This window comes from Urocitellus parryii, chromosome 2, assembly GCF_045843805.1.
Source record: "Urocitellus parryii isolate mUroPar1 chromosome 2, mUroPar1.hap1, whole genome shotgun sequence".
Lineage (NCBI taxonomy): Eukaryota > Metazoa > Chordata > Mammalia > Rodentia > Sciuridae > Urocitellus > Urocitellus parryii.
In genome coordinates, this window is record NC_135532.1 from 178,151,901 (window position 1) to 178,179,038 (window position 27,138).

Genomic DNA, 27,138 nt, shown 5'->3' on the forward strand with positions numbered 1-27,138 from the left:
TATAAATACATACACACACACATATATATGTATATATAAATGTATACATATATAAATATGTTAATGCATGTATGACAAATATGTATATATAAAATTCATATATAAATATGTATTTTAAGTACATAAATATATATATTTTGTATGCACATTGAATATGTATGTGTACATGTTTATGTATAAAATTTTTAAATGCTAAGGAAAGGAGACTGGTAAAGAGATGAAAGGAATGTGATCTATTGCCAAGTTTTATTGACAATAATTTTAACTGGAAATAATAAATCAGCAAGTTATAATCATAGATAGTGAGCCATGGTCAAGAACAAGCATGGCTGTTTATGGACTCTTCCAGGCATGTGATTCAAAGTGCATATGCACCAGACAAAGGCAAATTCATTTCTTCCCTGAATTTTCTCTAGGATATAGTTGTTTATAAAGTCACTTGCAGGCTAATGAATACTCCTGCAATGAGTTGCAAGTTTTTTCTTAATTGAATCTTTGAAGCCAGAGAAGTACAAGGGGTGAACTAATTAAGGAAATTATTTATGTGACTATCAGATGCTGCAGCATCTAATACATATATTAAAGGCAGTGCCTGTCTTGAAATTACCTGGTGGAGAAGATCCTGAGGCAAGGTCATGGTCCTGCCTTTCAGTCCAGGCATTCTTGGCATGCTACACCAGATGTTTTGCAAGCAATACTACCTGGTGCTGAATGAAAATTTTCATTAGCATCAGAAAGAATTCTGTAGGTTGGTGATAACTTTGTTGGTTTCAAAGAGAATTATGACTCTTTTATCTGATGTAATAAGCCAGTGAGAGAAATTCCTATTGTTCTAAACCATCCTGTTTTATTTGAAAACTGATGTTGGATGAACAGGATGAGGAAAAGTGGACAGTAAAGAAATGTCTACTTTATATGCTAATTTGAGACATTGAGGAGAGGGGAAGCTTTAATAGTCTTTTTTGAAGATCTTATAATTCATTTAGTCTTACCTGAAATAGCTAGATTTAAAGAGACAAGAATGAGGAAAAGTCCAAAGAAAAGAATTTTAATCCGATCTTCCTATTTGGAAGATCAGAGCTAGAGTGCCACCATTTATTTACCAAGTAGGCGGCTTGCTCACGCCTTCAACTATCTGAGCTTCTCTTTCTGCATCTGAAAATTAGGCATGTACTAATATTAATAAGCAATTCTCTTACTGGGCGATTGTAAGGATTGAATGGGAAGCATCTTTCTTATAAATGGTGGCATGCTATACATCCTAGTTTTTTTCCTAATCATGTTTTTGAAATGAAGCCTGAAATATGCTTTTTCATTGAAAAATTAAACCTTATACTGGAGAGATCACTGGTCTTAAAAACAGGAAGCCTAAGCTATATTTTTGCTTAAGCTGCCAAGAACTATGGAATCTGAAGCATGCCAGGCCTTTCTCAGACTTCAGTTTCATAATCTTTAAAATAAAGGCATTGGCCTGAATGATTTTTAGGATTCTTTCATTCTAGTTTTGTGTTTAGTGGTTTTATATCTAAATCTTTGTCATGAAAATCTATTACATTTATTTTTCAAATGATCATAAGGAACAAAATTTAAACTGCTTAGGCTCTCAATAAGCTAACAGCAGCTGTGCATTAAAAGGCAAAACCCCCATACTGAGTGACTTAATGCTGTGTTAAGTTACTCTTCTAGATCTTATACAGTGGCTTCCTGAGATTGAATACTCTGGAGAGAAAAATCACAGTTTGGCATTTTATGGATATTACTGATATAATTTTTTTTTAAATTTCCTCATATTTTACTGGTTTTAGGAGAATTGGTTAAGATACCATATTCACTTAACTTATACTGATTATGCAATAGGGGGCTCTCTGGTAAGACAAAAATTGTTAAGACATACTGAGACACTATTCTACTTCAGAAGCAGGATAACTCTTGTCTACAAGGAAGTAAAATAGAGAGATATTACGCTATTATATGGCTCAGTTAAGATTAAAAACATTTAGGAATGTTAGCACTGAGGTGTACTTAAGATTGTTAGGTACTGAGAAGGGGAAAACATATTTTCTTGCTCCCAATCTTTCTCAGTTGAGGGAATTCTTTACATCCAGTTTTCCCATCCTACCCAGCTACATCCTCTCTTTTCATGTAGAACAAAAACAAAGAGCTACAATAGTTGTCACTGTCACTACTACCAGCACCAAGTATGCAGGAGGGGCCTGATCTGTTAGTAAGATATTGGAGCCAAACCTGTGTGTTCAAGTCGTTACCTTTCCTACATGTGTGACCTCACCCAAGTTGCTTTATGTTTTTCTACTTACTCATCATTGTCCATGTCATACAGTTATTATGTGAATTAAATAAATTTATATATTTATATATTATGTGAAGCCTATAGCCGAGTTCCTGGCAAATAATAAGCACTCAAAAATTTGCTTTTTAAATGAATCCCTTTATACAGAGTTACAGAGAAGTTCTTTGTGGTAAAGGCTAACCAGTTAGGTGAAGTTCTTATGGGATGAGGGTCATTGGCCTAGGTTTTGAGGATAATACTCTTTTCACTTCAAGTAACCTAACATTATTTGGGAAGAACAGAGGAAGTTACTTGCTAGTTTGTTTTGTATAAGCAATGTGACACTGTGAATATTATAGGTAAAGTCAGGATTTTAGAGTGGGAAGAGCATTTCCCAGCAATCAACTGGTTAATCTCATTTTAACAATAGGAAATTGACTGCTACAATTCAGGAAAAAAAATTCTCTAAGGTTCTGTATTGAGAAAGTAGCATCAGAATGAAAATTCAGCTCAAACTAGGAATTTGTTAGGATGTACTTCCTCTTTTGACTCTCCTCACTGTAGAATTTTCTCTTTATTTTATCACAGTATTAGAAAACTGTTCATAACAGTCATCTAAGATTTTATGATCTATATAGGTTATACTCAGGAAAAAACAAACAACCACCAACACCACCAAACCCAACACAAAAATCTTTGACATCAGCCTAGGATGGAAACAGCTTTATTCTGTGTTGTGTCATCTCTACAAGGTACAGACCACTGCATTATTTCTCATTAATCCTCTGTCACAACCACCACTTACTCAGAGATGGAAGGACCCAGTTTGAACTAAAATTGGGAGAATTTAGCAGCTTCCGAGAGTTTTGTTGAGATTAGAGTCATTTATTCTCTTGACAGTCTTTGCTATAGCCACTAATGCCCTTTCTTTTTCAAGTAAGCAGTCACACTGAAAAGATCTTTTAGAGTACACACACTTTTTCTTGTTTAGAACCCTTAACACTGAATGTCACTCCTGGTTTCAGGACCTTTCCAAAAGTGACCTTTCCTTAGGGGATTTAAAAATGTAAAGACTGATTTATGGACTTCCCTATGGTCACAAGACTTTCTTGCCTACCAGGGGTACACGTTTACTCTCCAGATCTGAAGATGATAGAGTGTATGGAGTAAGTTAAAATGTGCCAAGTAGGAAATGGAATGGTTGCCTGTCAAATTCTTAACTTCATGAGTGTGACAGCCATTGATTCATTGTCCAGCATCTCTCCATTTCCTCATGTGTTGTGTAACATTTAGATGAAAAATCATTTTGTGATTTATTTATTTTTGGAGGTTGTAGTAAGTTTTTTTTTTTCAAATTGGTTGATTTTTTTCAGAGTGGTGATTCTCCTTTCTCTTTATAAAAATGAAATCAAAGACACTATATTAAAAGCCATGAATGTTTATATAGATTTAAATATACCATGAATTGGGTCTCCAGATTTCCCTGTGATTACTGATGGTAAAAATGGTAGATCTTAGATCTTGCAGCAAACAACTACAACTTCAGGCCAGAGAATTTATTTTGCATGCTGTTAGAAGCCTGGCACTGTGCCTATGCAAGACCTGGTGGGCAGAAAACCATAACAGAGCTCATGAAACTACTCTTTGCCCTCCTGACCATTGTCCTTTGACTCTGCAGTTGCCTTCAAATTCTTCACCTTTTGGTTACTTTGAGGTCTCTCATCTTAATGTAGGATCTTTCCTACATAGGGATCAAGAAAAATCAATGAACCTCTTCCACAGAATCCATTGTGATTTGGACAAACACCCTTGGGCTTCTTATATGGCCTTTCCTGCAAAGATTTCCTTCCTTATGGTTTAAAGGTATACGTGTTTTCTTTCCCTTACTCTTCAGTGCCACAACTCAAAGGAATACTATCTTGATCCTTTAAACTGGTCATTAAGTTCAGTAATTTTCACTGGAGAAAAAGAATAGAATGTGTAGTGTCACAAAACCTTTCTAAATAAAATTTGCTCAAGGAAGAGATTTTTCTGGGTTGAGAATGAGGAGTCAAAATTCTCCATGAAGGGTTGTTGCAGCAACGTTGGTCTGAGAGGAGTAAAAAACAAAACAAAGCAAAACAAGTATCTTCTGTAATCAGCTATGCTGGACTTGGCAATATATTTTAGATGCCACATAAAAGAAATATTTAGCCCTGTGATTTTTTTTTTCCCCCACAGGGTTAGTCTCAACATGCTTTACTATCTCCTTTCTATTCTACTCTCATTTCTCTGGGGAGAAATAAGTTTCACCATTCATTCACCCTTACCTAGTCTTATATGTTACTTTCTTTAAAAAGAAATGTTTTCCCAAGAATTGCCATGGGAGCAGCCTATGATGACTTCAATGCTTTGTCCATCCTCAGCAACACCAAATGCATTCAGTGTATAGAAGAACCATTCCAGCCATGGGATCCCCCTCCTGCTCCTGACTTTGACTTGTATGTAAGTCTCTAATGACGGGCACCTCAGCCCTGCTTTGCAAAGCAGTCTATTTCATGAGTGGCGTGCACCTCCTTATAGAGAAATACTTCAGGGAATACAAGTTTGCCTCTGGCCACATAAGATAGTTTCAATAAGAACTCTTCAGACCCCGGAAAGCAGATAACACTTTCCTCAAGTTCTTTTTCCCTAACTCCATTAATATATAATTATATATATTATATATAAAAATTATATATATATAATTTTTTTTCCAGTTGGGGCTATGATCTCTGAGGAACAAATATCAGGGATATCTCTGACTTTGATTTTGAGTGGCCTTAACTTGTGTGTTAACACTTTTTTAACACTTCAGTAACAATAAATTGTATCAATATAACTTCCTTTTCTACAAAGTGTAATTAAATGAGCTTTGGGTTCAAAGTAAGCCCAACCAGACTTGAAATCTGAACCAGAGTAGTATTTCAATTTAACCCTCTTTCACTTTTCTCTAACAAATGTGGTTAACAATGTTAGTTAGCCTTATGAACTTCTTGTGATGATTAGGTAAAATAACTGATTTAGAGCTCAGTATGGTGCCTGGTGCATGCAGGAGCCTATTTAAACTTTGTTTCCCTACTTATTTCCTAGGTTTCCCTTCCTCGCCCTCTAACACCTTTAACCTATGCTTTTTTTCAAATTAAGAAGTGTAAGATTTGCCTGAAATTATATTAGGGCTCATGAGGAAAACCCAATGACTCCTTGCCTGAAATCAAACTGTTAATCCTCCATGGTGGTAATTCAGAAAACTATCTCATAGTGAAGATTAACTCACCTCAGAGCTACACCTGGGAAGCTCCCCACTAGTTATGTATGTTATTTCCATAGTGCCACAGATATGTGGTTGTGGGCTTAAACATTGGTATGAAACTTTTGCATTAATTATAGGTAGCACAAGAGAGAAGGTGCAGGAACACTAATATAAGACTTTACTGAAGGCTATTTTGCAACAAAGGGATTGTAACAGTGACAGTTGTAACTAACAGCTGAATAACTTGACATAGTTCATTCTCTGGGTTCCATAACTTCAAACCTGCACCTTGTTTTCTTGCAGTTTCTGGCCTGATTCTTCTCTTGACAGTCAGAGCAACCATAAGCAATGGATGAATCTCTCTTCTTTGAGTTTTCAATATGCATTTCCTGGCTTAGGCCCCTCTGTAAGGAGATTGCTGAAACTGTGACTTTATACCTTTTACTTCCATAGAGGGGTGTAAGTTTACCCTGGGGTCTATCAGGATAGTATTGTAAGAAAATATGAGCTGCACATCCAAGTTGGATATACAGAAGTGATAAAGGAAAACTCCTCCTAGATTAAGACCATGTTTATCAGACATTTGCTACTGCTTTTTCCCCCCTATTATAGCCATTAATTAAATGATGATATTAGAATAGAAGTATGCATAAAGTTTTCTTTAAATTGAAACTTGAGGTTATCCTTACACATCCTGAACATCTATTATTTTTATGGCAAAGTTAAATTATCACTTTTACAGAGTTTCCACTATATTCAAAATATTATATTATATAATATTTGTGTACGATAGTATACAAAATTCTTTACAGGAAAAAATTGTTAAGATTCTTACCTCCAAATTTTATGTCTAGTCTTACACACAGATTTAGAAGGGATTTGTTTTTGTTTTTGTAATGAATTCCACTTATCTTGAAGTCAAGTTTCTTTTCTATATTCCTTAGCAAGTAATAAATGCTTCTGGTCACTTATCTTTTAAAGGCCAACTATAGCTATTTCCTGGACTTGGCCCTTTTTATGGAAGAGAGGAAGAACTCCCCCCAAAATGAAGAGAATGAATAGTGCTTCTTCATTGCTGTGATCTTAGCATACTCAGCTAACAGGAAATAATCTTCTAGCTTACTTGTACAACGTCTCTTATCTTCTCTTGCTGACTATAATATTTATAAATCATCTGGAATAGGCTGATGACCTCATGATATCCCTTTTAGTTAATACTACAAGTTGGAATACTAGTTTCTTATTGAAAATGTTACTGAACATATCACTTTACACACTGTATTTCTCTCTCTAAATACTGATTAAAGAAATATCCATATATAAATCTTATCTCTCCCTTTCTGAATATTCAAGCAATTAAATGCATCTGCTACCTAGATTTCTTCCTTTCTTTGGTTCTATCCATCCATCTGTCCATCTATCCTGGTGTTAGCCTTTGAATTTTCCAAATCACTGTCCCATTGATGTCATGTTGCATATGCCAGATTAGTGGGCAAAAATAGGCAGGGGGGATTGTGGTTTTATATTAAAGAGATAGTTAAGTGGATTTCTAGATATTTTAGTAGATACTTTCATTTACCATCTAGACTTATTGAAAGTTTTCTTTTCTTTTCCTCTCCAGTACTCTGAAAGAAAGATCACCAATTATGATTGATTTTTATTGTGCACTATTTTGCTTTGCCTAACAAGTCTCCTTTAGAGTATTTTAGAAGATGCTGTATTCCATTCACCTAACTTTCAATCCACTCCTGTTAATGCATGCATTCATTCATTCTCTCATGCCTTTATTATCACTTTTTCTCAATTCAAAAGCCAGTGCTATGTTTTTAATATATTATTTTAAATATTTGGGTCCTACACCATAGTCATTTTGCACATGAATAAACTTAAGCTTACGTAGACTAAGTAATTTTATGAAATAATAAATTATTTTCTTTAAATCTCATGTTATTTCTACTGTACATTTTATTTTTAGAAGGTTCTAAAAACTTAGGACAAGAAAGGACCTTACTCTTTACCTTGTATAAACTATCATTTGCCCCCTTGATAGTTTTTCCTAACCAGTTTGTGTATTTCAGTGACTTACAATAAAATCTTATTCAGTATCAAATACTAGTGATTGATCATAGGATCAATAGAATTTCTCACTAATTGTCTGTTATTTTCACAGCGTCCAGTGATGGGTGCATGCAGAAATAAAAAAAAAAGAATTTATTATGATTATAATAATATATTTTGAGTGTCAGTCAAGTGCCATAAGAGATTGCTATTTCAACAAGATCCATTCCCTGAAAATTTGGAATCTAAAATTAGAAATGAGAGCAACTAGGAATGGCCTGTGGAAAAAGCAGCTCACTAAAGATGGGTGACAGTATGAGTGTTATTATTTCAAACCATTTTAAGGTCATTTTAATCATATTCTGAGACTTTAAAAATTGGTCACTCATTTTGTCTGATGTCTGTGTGTCTGCCTTGTTTAGTACCTTGCTTTCTTCTGTGAATTGCATGTGTATGAGATTGTGTGTATGTGTGTGAGAATGAGAGGAGAGCGGAGAGGAGTTAGAACTGAAAATTTAGGCCTAGATATTGGGGATGAGGGTTGGTCAGAACAGAAATCTAGGTACATATACCCTTTTAGGATACAATATTTTAAGAGATAGACTAAATTTAGGCAGAGAATTTTAGGGTGTCTTGATATAGTAAAAAATCTTCTTGGGAATGTGGAGGATATCCTAGAGTTAGCTCAGCTTGTTTCCTGATACAAGGAGCAAATGTTCCATTCTTCTCTTGGGGATGACTTATGCATTTATTTGATTTAAAAACATGGGTACATGTATGTATAAATTTTAGGTATTTTTGTTGCTAGGGATTGAAGATGGGTATTGATAAGGCTGAGCATGCACTCTACTACTGAGCCACATCTCAAGCCAACAGATAGATGAATTCTCTTATTCAAGTATACAATGAGTATCTTCTACTTACTTAACACCATTTTAGGTACTGGAATAAAGAAAGTAAGCAAAAAAAAAAAAAAAAAAAAAAACAAGGCCGCTGTCCTTATGAGCTTTAAATTCTAATAGAGATCTTCTAACCACATTTCTAGAGGGAAAGACTAGAGGGAAAGACTGTCACTAGATTGTGAAAATAGAAATTAGAGAAGGGCTAAAAATGATAGGCGGTCTGTTCTGGTAGGTGAGGTCTAATACCCTCAATCCAGTTGGGAAGGAAAATAGTCAAGTGCCAACCATTCCTGAAGTGGTGTGTGTAAAACTGGTGCATGATTTTTAGGAATTGGAATGTAGAAAATGTAAATTCATCTCCTCTTAAGTTTCTTTAATTTTTGTTTTGATTTAGTTTCCCTGTAGTTTTGTTCTGAAGGGGAACTTAAGTTACTGACCAAGAGTTGTAAAACTATCATCTTAGCTCTTGATCCAGAAAGAGTTAAAAGTTGCAACAGAAGAGATCTTGGAGACTTGTATCCCCCTCCCCTCCATTACAGAATGGTCCTCCAAGGTCCTTTGTATGAGAACCACCCCCCCCCCCAAGGCTAGTGAATGGAAGGACATTTGGTATTCCCATTTTTTTCCCCTCTGTGGCCTTATTTGCGGTAGTAGAAACACTGAGGTCAGAAGGCCTGAATCAAAGTATTCACTGAATGTGTGACATTGGACATCACTAAGTCTTAGCTTGTATAATTGGGTTATTATTATTTCTTTATCTTTATGACAAGTTTTGTTGAATCCTAGTGAGATAATACAGGAAAAGATTGTTTTTAAACAATAGAGGTTAATATAAATATAGCTAGAAATCATATTCGTATGAATTTTATTACATTATTATAATTATCATGGAATTATATTTTATTGACCTACAATATAACATAGATAGATAATACAAGGGAATCTCTGAAAACAAATCACATGAGTTTGAATCTACTCTATGGATTCTTAGCTATATGCTCTACGTTTAAAAACTTATCCTCTCCACGCCCCAGATTTCTTATTTAAAAACCAGGGATATGACAGAATTTACTTTATAGAGTTTGTTGTAAGGATTCAATGTGTCAATAATTACAATGCACTTAAAAATATGTAGGACACTTAGCATTAGTGAAATGTATTTCTTATCAAAGCAAACCTCTTCCAAAACATTGAGAATCTCTTCTTTTAGGCAATATGTATATCACCTTTTGTCTTTTCATAAAGAGTAATTAAATCTGTCCTCTTTCCTGTTTTGAGGGATGACCAAAACCGGAGAGGCATATATAGTAATTGAATTATTGAATAGCTGAGTAATACATGAATTTGATGTAGAAGGGAACTCACAAATTATTAGAAAGTAATTGTTCATGTTGCTTTTGCCTGCTGATTTTAACTGAAAGTCTGGTAGAGAAAAGCAAGTGGAAGTACAGCTATTATATAGGAGAGTATTCATGGAAGCAAGACCCTCTACTCCTCAAGCCAGCTGTGGCTGATTCCACTGAGCTCATATTCACCAAACTTTGAGTCAGGGACTTGATCTCAGAGCAGGATGATGTATGAGCAGAGCTAAGCCTCTTTGTGTTTCCAACAGACAATGACTTTGACAAGATTCCCTAATGAAAATTCTGTTTGCCATTACAATGTCAAGGTTAATCATTCATTTCAGATAGATTTCCTGCATTCATTAAATACATTAAGTCCAGGAGTGAATGATGATGTGTATGATTCACAAAATATGTTTTCCTGTTTTAAGAAGTCTATATTTCATAGCAGGGAATTGACTTAAATGGATATCATAATGACAACATGCTCATTCTCATACTTGACATTCTTGTCACATATTTTTGAGTATTACAAGATCCCAGTTAGATGTTTATTGCTAGTGTCATTTATTTATTTTAAATTGTGGTTTTAAAAGCTGACTAATTTGTCCAGTAGTATACAGATAGTAGGTGATTAATACAGGAGTAAAAATAATCATGATGGTATGAAATCTAAGCTTGGGGAAGGCAAGGAGAATGTAGGGTGTGTAGAGTTCCCCTTGTCAACTGACACAGGATCCTGGGTGCAATGTGTGCACAATACAGTGTGTAAAGTGGATGTGTGAAGTAATACCAATAGTTAGATTTGGGAGTTGGAAGACTTGGTTTATGAATAAGCAAAAGACAATGAAATGTTCTCTGTGTTTTCCTTTTAATATATGGAAATGGTTAAGACTGCCTATGTTTTATTTGTTTGACTGGAAGAAAGAAATATGAATAAAACTATAAGAATCCTTTTGGTGAATATCTGGCAACATTCTCCAGAGTAATTAATTTTTTTCTACTCATGGTGTTTTCAAAATTGGAAAGGGAAATTCTTCAGTTGTTCAAAGAAAGAAAGCAATAAAAAGCAAGATAGTCTATCCCTGAGATATCACCCTTTAAACAACCTGCTTGTTTAATGAAAATCACCAGTTGGTTGATTTAATTCCTTCCCTTATCCCCAAATGCAAAGATAATGGAAATGTCCTAGTGACATGGAAGAAGGCTTATGAGATTTAGTAGCAGGGGTAGCAAAGCTATGAATTAATCAGTTAAAAAAAAAATCAAGCATTGCTTCTAAGTTCAATAGCCATGTACTTAGGTCCTAGATAATTTCACAGTTTTTCCTATGCTTACCTTTCATCTCACTGAGGAGATGGAGTAAATGATGCTGATAATGGCTTAAAGGACCAAGCAGCTAAAAAGCACTCTGACAATAACTACAGGAGTGCAAGGGAAAGAGTCAAGTCCTTGTTGTCTCATTGGATCCAAAGAACTACATTCACCACATTCTTTTAAAAGAGATCTAAAGACATAAATAATACCAGTTTCAGAAAACTGACATCAAATGTTTTTGTTTTGTGCTTAACTTGATATTGTCATGTCAAGACAGAGAAAACTTCAAACAACAACTGTTATCTGCTTTTTCATGTCTTCCCTCAGCAACTCCTTCTCTCTCATGCCTCTCTTCTGTATCAAAACATTCTCATTTTTCACAAGCCTATAGAAAATAGCAACATACAAAGATTTGAGAATGCACATCCTCTTTCCAGGGCTTTAAAGATTTTAGGGTACAGGACTGCGATATTTGGGAAATATGCCAGGTGTGTGTGTGTGTGTGTTTGTGTGTGTGTGTATGTTATATACATCAAACAATATATTAATATATAAGACTCTCAAACTTTGATACCTGAAGAACTTAAGAACTTAGATTTAGGCTCCAACTTTGGAGATTTCTGTTTCATATTTTGAGAGACTATCATGAATCTGCATTTTAAACAAGCACCTCAGGTGAATCTAATGCATTTCCTTAAAAAAAATAATAAACACTGTCATCATCTCTTTACTCATCTGGCACTTTCCAGTTTTCAAAATGCTTACATGTGCTTATTCAGTTCTGTGAGGTAGATGGGAATGATTATCCCCATTTGAGGAGAAAAAAGAGACTCCGAGTTTAGCAATGATTTCCTCAGTCCCTCATTATAAACCTCCCTTTTGCTCAGTTCTCTGGATACTCTCCTTAGATGACCTTTTCCTATTCTGGTGTTGCCTTGCAAAAGGCAGGGAGCCCCCAAAGCCAAACAGTACTATTTGTGCCTGCCTTGCTCAGGGATGAGAGAAATCTTCTGATAGCCAAGGGGAAAATATAATTTTATTTCTGGAATGTGAACAATTCCCTAATTGACAGTATTACCAACTGATTTTAAGTAATTCCTCTTGTCCCAACCAGGAACACTTTTGAAAATGCATTCAGCTTCACTGTGTGTGTGTGTGTGTGTGTGTGTGTGTGTGTTTCATTTTCACCTATCTTGTTCTGTATTGTTAAGATTCCAAGAATGAATCTGCCCTCCTCATTCAGCCACACTGAACTGCTGCAGGGGATATGTGCTTGTGATTGACAGTTGAGGCTCCCTTTCATCAGGGTGTCTTGCCTGTTTAATTTTCCACCTAGCCATATGATCTATTAACCACTATCTGCCAGCCTGTGCTTTGCAGACCTGGCAGTTTGGAAGGTCCAGGCTCCCAGACCCAAGATACTGTTGGGTTGCTAGGCTCAGTGCTTGGTCTGATTAATCTTACAGACCTCAGTCATTCTCTTTGTTCAAGTGAATCTGCTAGGCCCACAGGTTTGTATCCACAACTAGAGAGCTCCTGGGGCTCCATTTTCAGTAGCTTGGAGTGCTTGCAATACCCATTTAATCCTTTAGCACTCCCCTTAATGTTTAGAGGAGAGTTTGTGAAAAGCAGAGATTAGTGGTATTTGAAGACAAGTTGAAGAGAAATTGTAAATATAACTAATAGTCATTCTTAGAACTTAGCATGAATGAAAGGTTACTATTCCTTTTGCATTTCCAAAATCTGTCCTGCTCCGTTTTAACTTGGATGACTCCTCTGCTTCCCTAATGTCAGCTGTAATCACAACACTTCTGGAGATCTGGTTGTGCTCCAAAGCTGGCTGTTGCCTGCCTTTGCCCAGGTCACTTCTCCACCCCACCTCCATTCACTGCCAGTGCAGTTTGCTCCTTTGGCCTTTCTTTTTAGGGACTGAGCCTGCTTTGTAGGTTTCCAGAGGGAACTAAGAAGGCAGGAACTAAGGAGGCAGGAACTAAGGAGGCAGAAGCACTCTTTGTTGTTCCAAAATGTGCTGAATGGAGGTGGGGCCCAACATTGAGAGCCCAAGAGGCCGTTTGCTACTTTCCCCAGTGCCCATTTCCTTGCATCCTAAACAGAGAATGCGATGTGCTCCAGTTTACTGAACTCCCCCACTCTCAACCCCTTCTTTGAGCAGGGTCCTTCAACCTGTCCGTGGATGTGTTCTCGTGGGGGAGGGACCGGACAGAGCAGACCCGAGCTGCAGTTCCCTCTCTCTGCCTCTGAGAATTTCTCATCCAAACCTCAATCACGTAGGATTGCGTAGAGAGGAGAAAAGGGGAGAGACAGAAGACAGAGAGGAGGGAGAGGGTTGAAGGGAGGGAGGAAGAAGGGAATCTGGGAGCCCAGGGCTCCAGGAGAGGGAGCAGGATCTCAGAGCGCTACGCTTCTCTGCGCTCCTGGAGCCCGACACTCCAGCTCGGCCCCACCTGGAAGCTCTCTTGATCTCCTGGTGCAAGAGGGACTCCGACTACCTGCGGGTCCCCGTCCCACCCGCCGTTTTGGTGGCTGTCGCCTCTGCCTGGAGTTTCCTGCGGGGCTAGCGCTCCAACCTAGAGAGCCAGCAGCGGCGCTCTGGAGCCAGTGCGGCTCGGCGCGCTCGAGCCTCAGTTCCATGAATGGGACTCCGCCCTGAGCGCCCCCTTCCGGGCTTGAGGAGGCGGCGGTGGGGGGCGCCCAGCAAATCCACTGCTCTGCGCGGCCACCCGCGCAGCAAGTTGGGCGAGTTGGCGTCCGCCAGCACCTGCCCGCTGGTCTTGGCCCCTGAGTCCGCGTCTGGCCCCAAGGGCCTGGGTACCACGCCAGGTCGCCTCCCGCTGTCGCTTGGGGCGGCCTAGGGACCCCGCCTGCGCCCCCGGCGCCAGACCATGGTGGGCAGCTCCGATCCGGAGCCGCAGCCGCCGCGAGCCTACGTCGCCCTCAGCCAACCGCCGCCCCACCCGAGCAGACTCGCGGGTGTTCGCAGCGCGCTGGTCACTTCCTTCCTCGGCCGGGATGGGCGGCGCGGGACTGAGTGATCGGCCTCGCGTCCGGCGGGTAATCCCCATCTGATCTGCTGCCTGAGAGCTGCTGACTGCCGGGGCGCGCAAGCCTAGGGGGTCCGGGCAGCGCAGCGATGACCTGATCTCGAGCCCGCCAGGGCGCCCCCTCCTTCCCTCCCTCCCTCGCTCCCTCTGAGCCTGTGCGGAGACCTGCTCGGTGCCGCGGCCCCGGGCGGACCATGGCGGGGAGCTCCAGTTAAAGGCGTGTGGGCGCCGAGCTGGAGAGGACACCTTCGGCATCGCTGCCTTTTGAGGGGGCTTATTTAAACTACTGAGTCATTCCAGATTTAGGATTCCCTAAATAATCACCAACTGTGCCCGTCTCGTGCCGGAAAGCAAGCGGAAAGAGAAAGAGCGCCCGCTCTTGGGACCCCGCGGATCGCCTCTCGCGGGTTGCTCCCCAAGGGTGCTTGGCCCTCGAGGATCTCCCTTCCTCCCCCCGCCCCCTTCGCCTCCCGCTCTCTTTGCAGTGCTGCTGGAGGAGAGTCGCGCTCACCGCAGCTGGAAACAGCTGCCCCCGCCCCGAGCCCCTATCCAGACTCCGGCAAACCGCTCCCACTTCGCGCCTCTCAGAATTCCAGAACTCCGGCGGCCGGCCCCTGGAGAACCGCAGCCGGTGCAATGCATTCCGTAGACCTCACCAAGCCGGGACGGACCTCCTAATCTCCAGAACTGCGGGCCGCAGGGAGTTAAATTGCTGCCTTCCTCTCCTTCTCTCTTGCGGTTGGTGGCTTGTTTTCTAAAGGAACGTTTTATCCACTTTTTAGTATTTTCTCTCGGGGGCACCGTACCCTCCTCGGTCCAGACGCTGCTTCGTAAACGCGTTTTCTATGTATGTATGTGTAGATATACTTTGGACACCTTACGACGCTTGCGCCTCTCCAACAGGGGCACGGCTTGTGATTTCGGACACCCTTTAGCTCCTTCCATTTGGCATCCTGAACGCAGTGTGACCAAACTCACTACTACCCCTTGGAAGTGGATCGCCTTGGGGTGCAAGTTTGGGGTGCACACCTACTTCGCAGGAGGGCCTGGGACCGCCCCGCCCCCGCCGCCAGCGGTTGGGGAAGTTTACATCTGGATCTTCACACATTTTGTTGCCACTGCCCAGACTCTGACTAACCTTGTGGGCGCAGGGTTTTCTGTACTGCAGCCTCCTCAAATATTAGCACTGCCTCCCCGCTCCTGCCCTATCCCTCCTTGCCGCCGAGGTCCTGCCCTCGACCCGGCGGAGTGCGATTCGGAGGGCGCCGTGGAGCCTAGGGCCCGGGGCCCGCGCTGAGCTGCTATGGCTGCGGCGATAGCCAGTTCCTTGATCCGGCAGAAGCGGCAGGCGAGGGAGTCGAACAGCGACCGGGTGTCGGCCTCCAAGCGCCGTTCCAGCCCCAGCAAAGACGGGCGCTCCCTGTGCGAGAGGCACGTCCTCGGGGTGTTCAGCAAAGTGCGCTTCTGCAGCGGCCGCAAGAGGCCCGTGAGGCGGAGACCAGGTCAGTAGAAGCCCGGACCCTGGGCTCCCCAGAGGCCGACACCCTTTCCCCCCCTTCCTTAAAGCACCTAGATCTCCAGCTCATGGAAAGAAACCAGGATCCCTTTCATTGGGGCCTTTCCTCTCCGCTAATTTCTAGACATCTCTCTTTCAACCACTGTCTTGTCAGTTAATAGCTTCTTGTCCTATATACAGGAAAACACTTTATGATTTGATCAATACACAGTTTGACTAGAATGAGAGTCAGATATATAGATACACAAATCCCAAATAGTTTGTAAAGTCTTTGAGGGCAATGATCATCCCATCCATCTATCCATTCAATCATTTTATCACTCTTCTTTTCCATCCATCCAACCATCCATCCATCTGTGGAATATATGTACTCCACCTTGAGCACCTAAAGATAAATCAAGCTCTTCTCCACATCCCTAATAACACCACATGATAGACATTTAGTGGACACCAGGTGAACTTAAATTTAATCTCATCTTGCTAAGTGTTCCTTCATTTTCCTTTCACAGTCCTCTTCCTCTTCCCATTTTCCAGCCACTTTGATGGTTTCCAAAAGCTCTGCTTATAAACTTTTCTGTCCTATTACTATCCTCTGCACCCATACACTTTTGAGACATTATTCAAACAAGATAACACCCACAGTTTGGCCTTAGGGAATGTGAACAAAACCTCAGACTTTATTAGAGATTTTCATAGCATTACCTTTCTGACGAGGATTTTCTTCTTCAACTCTAAACTCAAATGATTATTCTTTGATATATCGCAGCAAAGGGAAATTGGATATCTCTAGTTTTAGTGTGACAGTTCCCAGTCCAAGCCACACCAGTATCCCAGCTTGAGAATGAAAGCAGATTGTCAAGATCTATGCTTCCATCAGACACATTGATCCTGGGTGTGGCTGCAGAGTCAATTGCAACATGCAGATGTTCTACCTCTGGTGTGGAGAACTGAAAGAGAATACTGGGTGGAAAGAGAACCAGTTCTATGATCAGTTGACTAGTTTAGGTTAGCCCCTTAGCAACTCTGGCACAGGTATTCTCTTAGGTTGTAAGAATGAAACACATAAGTTACATTCAAATGGGGTTTAGGATTAGCTTAAAAATTTGGGAAGTAAGTCTTGCGAGGAAGTCACCTTGTTTTGTTTTCCATTGGGTCTTTGTGACATTAGTCACTTCATCAGTGAGCTCATTTTTTTTTTTTTTATTCTGTGTTGCCATTAGAGTAATAAATTTCAGGAGTAAACAAAAATATAATGAACCCAAGGCAGGAGTTACTAAAGTCTCTTGTTATTTTACATCTAATTGATATGACATGTATATTTTATAAAGTGAAGATTTACACAAACGCTGGAGTTATCACTGTACATGCAACAATTCGTATTGGGGGAAAATAAAATCCTCTGTTTTGTTGCACAGGGTTAGTTTGGAAGCCTTCTCTTAGGGATTATATGGTGTACAAGAAACTTCAAGGCTCTGAACTCAATGTGACTCTTACATCTCTGTCTCTGGTACATTGTTGCACTCTAGTTGGAATCCTACTAAGCCTCCTCAGCTAAAAACAAGGTAACAGGAATGGCAGGTGGACTGTATTTGTGAATGGATAAGATAAACTTATTTGATCTTTGTTGAAGCTGATTTGCAAATGAACAATTTGCAATGCTTAAGTTTGCATGGGAAGGGAGGACTGTATGCTTTGCTTCCTGTGGCCATTTCCCTAGTATCTCATTTGAAAATAAGGAATTTCTGAGTTTATTGGGTTTTTTTTTCCGGTGTTTATTTAATCTGTTTCTTTTTTTCATCTAGTTGGTGTTCATCTTGCCAGGAAGGCTCTTGACTGGTGACTTCTTTACCTAAAGTGTCATGGTAACAGTCTGGCACAGAGATGGCAGGAACTGTTGGGTGCAAGGCAGCAGAAATGCATTTGTATACCATGGACTGGGGTTTGTTCTGAAGCTTAGCTTAGAGGAACTGGAGTGTGGCGTGTGGTAAAGCTTTTGGGGAATATGACAGTGTGCTATTATCCTTACTAATGAAGCCAAACAACTGATTTGTTGATCTACTGTCAGAAGCCATGATTCACGTAGTATATAGGCTGAGCCTATTTATAGAGAGATAGCACTTTCCACATCTCAATTCCACAATGTATTCTTTAGTGGATTGGGAGGAAGTTGTTAAACACCGAAAAGTTCTATTTGAAGGAATCTGTTTTATAAGCACTTTGGCCTTGTAGTCACTTATTATTTGAGTTTTTCTTGAAATCACTAGCCTTTCTAAGCCATACCCTTGCAAACTACAATCTGAGTCACAAATGGTGAAGTGGTGACATGAAATAATTTGCCCTGAATTTCCACTGTGGATTTCTAACACTGAGACACACATTCCACAGACTTTCTAGGAGAGTGCGGCTGAGGCAGTAAGGCTAAGCCAACTATTTAATGGGAAAGGCCATGCTTGTATTTCTGATCCCAGGGCTGATACAATGAGTATCTCTCAATCTCTTTTCTTAGTTCACCAATTTCTGAGAGTGTAATGTTGAAACTTTATAAACCCAGTGAAGATTCTGAAAGTATGGTTCAGGGACTAGATGTTAAAATCAATCTCAGAAACAACATGAAAATGTGGAAACTGGCAGGGCAGGACCTCACATTACATAGTTCCAGGGCCACAGTGGGTATTAGATGCTTCATGAATGCCTTTCTGGAGTAGAATGTGATGTTGCACCCTGGGGTTGTGCAACAAAATCCTGACCCGTATAGATGAGACATCCTAATGCCACAGCAAGATTATATTTTCTCTAAAGTTACACATGTAAGACTGTGGCAAGATTGGGGCTAGAACTACATTTGCTAGATGTTTTCCCCCTATCTTCTTTACAACATAACACAGAAAAGGTAGTTTGAAGAAGAGGAGAGTGTACTCTGTTAAAGGATGGAAATAATTTTATTTATTTAATTTTTTAGGGCTTGGTACTACTATTTTCATTATTTTTTATAATTAGGAAAAATGGTTTAGAGAAGGGAATATACCTCCCAGATGACAGAGGCAAAGGCTAAAAAAGACTGTTGGAACTTCTAAAACAACCAGCTATAGCTACACACGCATTATCTAAATAAATCTAATAGTGACAGCCTATAGGCAACCTAGAAATTATGACCCATTGAGCACTGGGGGAGGGGGGCCATTAGCTCTTTGGAAGTGAATTGTTGGAGACCCTGTATTGGAAGTTTGACTGAGGTCATTGGATCCAGTCCTGGCTCATTAGGCCTTCAGAACTTGTTGGTTTGTTGTGCACTTTCTAATAAAGAGAAGTGAATTCTTATAGTCATTATTTGAGTCATTCTTTACGTGTTTGCTAGAATATGTGCTAAAATGTGGATGCCACTTGATTTGCTGTGTCTAGGCTTTTAGTAGATCCATATGAATTACATGGGTTATTCATTTTAACATTTGTTTTATTTTGCAGAGAAGCACATGTACAAATGACTGACTCCAAAATGATGTTTTAATTTAGAGTTATTGCAGCTAGTGGGTAGCATTCATCATCAACACGGGAAAGTGTTTATAGAATGTCTCAATGTCTGAGTGGCTGTGATCTTGGAGGTCATCCAGTGTCACTCTTTCGCTTCTAAATGAGACTCTCTAGAAAGTACAGAGTGACTAAATGAATCAAAAATTGGAATATTTTAAGGGATCTTGGTGGTTTTATTGTTTTTCTGTATAATTTAGTTTTTCCCTTAAACCAGAACATTAAACAAAAATCATCCTTAGGAAAAATCCCTCACCTAAGAAAAATCAGCTATTTTTCATAATATAAGTGTTTTGTTTTATATGCCCTTACCTTCAAAAATAATGTAATATAAATTTATCTGTGATAAAATAAATCAAAGAAGTGATTGAAATTTTACCAAATTTTCTTGATTTTTATTTGTCTTATTTTTCTGAGTGGTTTTTTTCCTCTTATGAAAATTGTAGTTTATAATGTTCTGATGTTCTTCCAACTTGTTTTGGTAGATGTATGGAATTTAACAGTATTCCTATTCAACGTTTTACTATCAAAGCTTTCCTTTCATATAGAGGAAGAAATCATCATAGAAAATAGAATCTTCAAGAAAAAAGGTAACAAGAGAAGTAAAAGAATGCTTAATCTTGTGACCCATGAATATAAATTAGATTTTTATAAATTGAATAATTTTGGTCAATAGCTAAATCAAAACTTACTTTGTATGAAAAGTGATATTTTACATATATTGTAAGTACTTTGAATTTTCTCTTTCAGAAATATGACTCATGTCTGAAATATAAAATCAGCCTAATTAAGTGATATTTGCCTTGATGTTTGTTTAAAAAAAAACAGATTTTCTTTTTAGAAGCTCACCCTAGGGTTTAAGCTAATATTTCAATTTTTTTTCTTCAAATTCGATTTTTCTCTGCAGCAATGCATTCTCATCAACAAATTATATTTCCATTGTAAGAACATTTTAAAATAGCAGGTACTGTGATCTCTTGATTTCTTTCATCCCACAGAGATCTCATCAAGCCATAACTCAGGATTAAGTCTTTAAAGTTTTAATGAAGTTGATATCCTTGAACAGAATTAGAAAAAAACAATTTGCAGGAAATGAGGTAGTCTCTGTATTTGAGAAGGCAGGGAACATTTTTGGAAGATCTTTATGAACTAAAGGGTTGTCTCCTACAACTGTATTTCAAAAAAGTCTAGGGCTTACTCTTGTGCCATTACATTGCTCTTATTCTTGGTAAAAACTATTTTTGCATGGATATTACAGTGTGGATTTGGTTTGGGAAATTTGTTGGTAGTGAAGCACTTTTTCTTATCTATTCTTTTTTTATTATTTATATATGACAGTGGAATGCATTACAATTCTTATTACACACATAGAGCACAATTTTTCATATCTCTGGTTTTATACAAAGTATATTCACACCAATTTGTGTCTTCATACATGTACTTTGGATAATAATGACCATCACATTCCACTATCATTTCTAACCCCATGCCCCTCCCTTCCCCTCCAACAACTCTGCCCTATCTAGAGTTCATCTATGAACTCTTATCTATTCTTTAAGTGCTTCATCTTGATGTATATTTGCTATTGACTTTTTCTTTTAGAATTATTATGCATTTTATGCAGGCTCTCAAAGACAGCCTTGTTAGATATAGGGACACACTTAATATAGTACTTTTGGGATTTTCTCTAATGGCATGCCTTCAGGAGTTGCAGTTTCTTCATAATTTTTTTGTGCCTTTTATTCTTTTTAGCAACCCACTAAGGCAGTTAGCCTCATCTTAGAACTGAATAAGCCAATCCTCCAAGTGCCAGAAAGACTTGTTCAGGTTCATGGAATCAGAAAGTGACTAAGAAGTCATGTGGTTCCCAGTTCCCTCTGTAGATTATCTGTGCTTGTGTTCCATCACTTTGATCTAAGAAGCCCTGAATATAAATAATTTTATTTGATTTGAGGCTGGAATATTATTGTTGGGAGGAAATTCATGGAGAGTTTGAGAAATGTTAAACTTGATTTCTTGATTTCTTTGCTCTGTATGTGATCTAGAGCCCCCAGGGAGGAAGAATAAGGTGGAAAGGCTGGTAGGGAGCTTCAGACCAGTACAAATAACGTACCCTATGGTTGTGCTATGTGCTGGTCCTGGCCCGTGGCTGGGATATACCTTTTGCAAGTCAGGAGCCTCAGAGACATCTAGGAATGTCATTTGGGGCACATAAGGGTCTATCAGGAGACTTGGACCCAATGAGGCGGACTTTCTGCCTGTGGTGGAGCACACCTGTAATCCTATCAATTTGGGAGTCTGGGACGGGAGAATCACGAGGTTCAGGTCAGCCTGGGTAACTTAGTAGCACTTTGTGTCAAAGAAAAAAAATAATAAGGGCTGGGGATTTAGCTCAGTGGTAGAACACCCTTGGGTTCAATTCCCAGGACCACCAAAAATAAATAAGCAAATAAACAATTGCTTCAACTGTTTTTGAAAGTAAAGAGGTTAATGTCATGTTCAAGAGAGCCCTGTGGGATTATTTTAGTCCTTTTTTTTTTTTTTGTTCTAAGTTACCATCTAAGTGAAAATGTAACACAACAGTTAAATATGTGGAATTTGGAGTGAAATCACAATTTGAATTCTGGATATAGTATTTGTACAAACATTAGGCAAGTTTCTGAATCTCTTTTAGCCTTGGTTTTCCTATTTGTAAAATGAAGATACTCGGTCTCCTATTTGGTCAAGAAATGCCTCTGTGAGGAAGACTGAGTAGAGCTCCAAAGGATGAGACAAAGAGGGATGGAAGAGCCTACAAGGCGGGGGGGGGGGGGCGCAGCTTGTGTGACGTTGCCATGAATGTTTTAGGAGAAACTGAGGGAGCTGGAGCAGTGAGATGTGGGAGAGGGCACAGGTGCTGCTGGCAAGCATGGCGAGGACCAAGTTGTGCCCAGCCTGGAAAGACTGAGGAAGGATTTTGTGTTTTAATCCAGGATCCAAAGCAGGGCAGGAGTGGGAGGTGATAGAATGTGATTTGTATTTTTAAGTGGGCACTCTGGTTTTGGAGAAGAGAGTGGATTGCAAGGGAGTCCATGTGGAAGCAAAGGAACAGGGAGGAGGCTTAAGTTCTGAGTCTGGGCCAGCAGTTGTCAATGTGTGATGCAAAGGCCCTGGGAGCATCTTGAAAATCTATCAGTGGGCTTAACAATGTCAAAACTATTTTCATTAAAATATTTCATGATAATACTAGTTATTTGCCTTTTTCTTTTTTACTGATTGTGACATGAGTGTCCCCTGGAGTTTTCTTTATGTACCTTCAAAAACAAAAACAGGACAAGAGATTGAATATGTGGTTTGAGAATTCAGCTGACTTCTCTAAGCCGGATAATTTAGAGTGATTTACAAACATCTTTATAAATGAGTCTTTTCCTTAATTTTTATTGGGAAAATATAGATATGTTTTATTAGAACACGGTGCTTACATGGGTTTATTATTGTTATTATTATTTTTTAAGAGAGAATTTTTTAATATTTTATTTTTAGTTTTCGGTGGACACAACATATTTATTTTATTTTTATGTGGTGCTGAGGATGGAACCCAGCACCCCACGCATGCCAGGTGAGCGCACTACCGCTTGAGCCACATCCCCAGCCCCAATTATTGTTATTTTTAGTGAGTAGATATTTGAAAAAATTTATTGTAATTTGTAAATACAGCAAATATTTAGAGCTCTAAGCCACCTATGCAGAAGCTCTTTGGGAATATTCAATAATTTCTATAAGTGTAAACAGATTCCAAAACTGAACAGTTTAAAAACTGCTGGTCTAGGCTATAGGTGATGTTGACACAGATAAGAGACTGCCCGTGGACATGAAAGAGACTGGGTAGAGATGGAACAGCAAACAGATGAAAGGCAGACTGGGTCAGGAGAAGAAGGTGCCTGGGTGATCCCTGGTTGAACAATTCAAGAGTGCATCGCTCCTTTGTTGAGATGGAGCAACACTGAAGAGAAGGCACAGTCCATGTGGCTCAAACAACATAACTGCTGAACTACATAGCACTATGGTATGCTAAGGGGAGAACTGCATATTGTTCATTGTGTAATAGTTTCACAATATGATGAGAGTCTTTGATACCCATCTGTATAAGGTTAGCCTTGTATGAGCTCTGAAGGAACCCTTTACAATGATCACCCTCCTTCATCACTTAGGCGCTATTACCTAGCAAGAACAATTCTATAAGCAAATATATGCCAGGCAGGGACAAATATTACAGACAGTAGAAAATGCTAAGCTTTCCCAGTCTTTTAAAATTGAAATAAAATATATGGTGCCTAACAGACCTCAGTCCTAAATATCCAAATTTTGGAATGGTTTTCCTAAGTATGGTACTTGATGGATTTTGTAGGTAAGTTTAGAAGTTCATTGGTCTTTGCATGGTCAGATGACTTTGTAGAAAGAGTTTTGTAAAGTTCTCCTTATTTGTTTGCCGGCTATTAGTCATTTGATTAGTTTGTAGTATTTATATCCCCCAGGCTCCCTGCTTTTAACCATACTTACATGAATGCTTCCTTGTTGGAGTTTATATATATATAAGGTTCTTTCTAAATGGTATTCCAGGGGTCACAACAAACAGTTGCAAGGCCTAAGACCAAACATGGTTTCCTAGAAGAGAAAGATGACATGGGCCAGGATGAAATCACAAGCTCTAAGTTGGAGCTATGAGCTTATATTAGCTAGCTAGTGGTTCTTAGCAATAAGTACAAGATGAAATCAACTGAGGGTTTTAAAAATGTTCTAATGCCACACACCCAGAAAGCGATTTAATGTGTGTATTCTGGGCCCAGGCATCACCCATTCATTTTGTTTGTTTTTAACCTCCTAGTTGTTCTAATATGTGGTTGGTTAGGGCTGAGAATCACTAACCTGTTCAAATCCCTTCCTTTCATACCTTATGGCACTTAAACTAAAGTTAATTTAGTGTTTAATGACTTTAGGAACTTATTTCGGATGCTTAGAAATTGTGTATACTAATTTCAATTATATGCATGATCCTCTGTCTTAGTACATTCAGGCTGCTATAACAAAACCATAGAATGGTGATCCAAACAACAGCAATTTATATCTCACAGATCTAGAGTTTGGGAAACAAAATCCAGGTTCTAGATTTAGTATCTGGTGAGAGTCTGTTTTCCTAGTTCATAGATGGCAGCCTTCTTGCTGCTTTTTTCACTTGGAAGAAGAACAACACAGCTCTCTAGGGTCTCTTTTATAAGGACACTTATCCCATTCATGAGGGCTCTGCTATCATCGCCAGATGGCCTGCTTCCCAAATGCCCCTTGACCTAATACCATCACCTGGGGGCTTTAGGACTTCAACATATACAGGGCCACATAAGTATGTTCCTTTTTCTCATTGGTGGATACTTTATGGTGTCCCAAAATTTAGATTCATCATGTATATATGTTTGTGTGCCTCATCTTCCTGATCAAAGTGTGAGTTCCCAACAACAGGACCTGTACTCTGGCCAGCACAAGATTCTCAGTGCCTCACATCTTGCCAGTGTCACTGCAGTTCTGTTGCTATGAGCAGATGGCGCAGCAACTCATTGAGCAGGTCACAGAGAAAAAGGGATTCTGAAGTCAATATCTCTACTAAGGTCCTACAAGATGGGGGCCTTCAGTTTCATAGGGCTAATTAGAATTAGATTCTAGATTTGGATTTAGATTTGTTTTTCCTAATCAAGTTTTCTTTCCATTGTGCCCGTGCTGGAAATAAGTCTCAGTTTCTTTCTTCGAAAATAAGTTGGCTGTCTGAGGGCCTTTTTAGCTTGGAAAGCCATTAATGATAGTGCTCCTCCCTCAGGAGAAAAACACCCATGACTGGGACGTAAACATGAATCTGCTCCCAGCTTCCTAGGATACAGCCCATGTTCCTGTGTGCTGCTTTGGATATTACCCCAAAACACATGCCTTGGTTGAATTTGTCTAAAATATCAGTCTCTGCCCCCCCTTTTTCTCCCTTCAGGGATTAGGAATTAAATCTGGTCTTTTGCTGTGTTTTAGACTTTTAAAAATCTAAGGTCAAAAAGGGGATTGAAATAAAGTGTGAAAGAGGTTTGTGGGAGAAAAGCTATAAGCTTACAGAAGTTACCGTAAAGAGAAAAATAAGTGAAAATTTCCAGAAGAGATTTTTTTTTTTTTTTAATGTAAGTGACTTAAATGTTGTACTTTAATTTGGGGACTTCAAAAGATGAACCAGATCCCCTTAATTGTGCCCTCAAATCAGTCTATACTCCTCAATAATTAAGAACTGGGAGAACAACTGAAATAAGTACCAAACTTAGAGGGTTAGCTCATATTCAAATTGCCCGGTTGTGATAGGTGTTGGTTCCATTCTCAGACAATGAGCTCTAGCTGTGGTGCCCACAGAATAGCCATTCCACATGTGATGCTGTGTTCAAGAAAGGACAGCAGCCCAGAATCGCCTAAAGAGGGATGGGTTGGAGAAGAGTTATCCATGAGTGAGCAATTAACCAAAAAATGCTGAAAAATAAAGGGAATCTCAACTTCTAAGGAATTCCATGTTTCCACTAGAGCGTGCCTTAAACCTGTATGGCTGTCATGCTTTAATACTTCAAAGGAGGATGGTGGTGGAATTTTGTGATGGGAGTATGGCCATGAGGGGAAGGGAGATGGTATATGAGGAGATGGTCCAGAAGCTCTGATTCCTAGGAAAAGAATTGTGTTGAGAGAAACCCAGGCACCCTCTGCCTTCCTCTTGTGGGCTATTCCTCTGAAAGCTTGGAGATTTTCTTTCCCTAACGAAAAGTAAAGAGAGTTTCTGATTGCCTCCTGGCCTCACCTTTCTTTTCCTGGCAGGTCCTGGGCCATTATCCTCTGCAACTTTTGTTCAGGGAAGGAGTTGGCAGCATTGTGGATGGGCCGCCTCCACACTCTGCAGCTCTGGTTTCCCAAGCAGTCTGTTTACTCCCTGACGACCCACAGGTCAGGAGGAAATCAGGGCCTAGAAGGAAATTTGTCTTGAAATCATACTTTTCCTGGTATTTCCTCAAAAATTCCCTTCTTTGAAGTGCTATGAGCCGGGTGACTTTGTTTTCTTGAGAGTTTGTATTCTTCTATTTTCTCTTGCTATAATGAAATTCTTAATTCAGTGTAATAAGTCAATAAAATAAGTTTACTTAGCTCACAGTTTTGGACACTTAGGAGTTTGGCACCAATATGTGCTCATCTTTGATGAGGGCCTCCTAGGCTGTGTCACATGGAGAATAACATCATGGTAGGAGCATGTATGAGAGGGATCCCAGGGTGAGCTGTGAAGCCAGAGAGCTAGGATGGGCCATTCTTGCTCTTTTAAAACAATACTTCTTCAGGGAACTCACTGAGGTCCCATGAGAACTACTGTAATCCCTCTCCTGGGATGCTTCTCAGTGCCCTCCCACTAGGCTCCCCCTCTTACTAGTCCTACCACCACTCACATTGCCACAGTTGAGATTAAATCTCCAACACAGGAACCTTTGAGGGACACACTCATACCATAATTAGTCCCATTCTTTACGATTCTGTTAATGGGACTACCATCTTGGTTGGGAGTCTCTCCTTTCAGGGTAATTTCTGGTCTGGTGAAATGAAGGTTCCTTAGTTCTGACTCTTTTTACTTTCACTTGATCTTCTGTCCTGCTGTCTTTTTTTATGCTAAGCAATCACATTCACTCTGGAGCTGATGGATACACCTCTGAGGTCTGGAGAGCAGCAAGCTTATTCCACCTGGTTTCATTATTCTAATCTAGGCAAGTGTGTGGAATTCTGATTAAAAACTCTTATTGGAACTGATGCTTTGGTATGAAGTTCTGCTTC

The 27,138-nt window shown here is 39.5% G+C and overlaps 1 protein-coding gene across 2 annotated transcripts in view; it reads left to right on the forward strand.

Annotated features, from left to right (window-relative positions):
* Positions 1–27,138, forward strand: part of Fgf12 (fibroblast growth factor 12) — a 326,815-nt gene that overhangs the window by 86,059 nt on the left and 213,618 nt on the right. The window contains exon 1 of one of the 2 annotated variants that reach the window (XM_026400286.2): positions 15,544–15,742. The exons of the other annotated variant lie outside the window; for it this stretch is intronic. Coding sequence (XP_026256071.1) covers positions 15,544–15,742 — 199 coding nt within the window. Of the gene's footprint in view, positions 1–15,543; positions 15,743–27,138 lie in introns of those variants that run through there. 2 annotated transcript variants of the gene reach the window in all.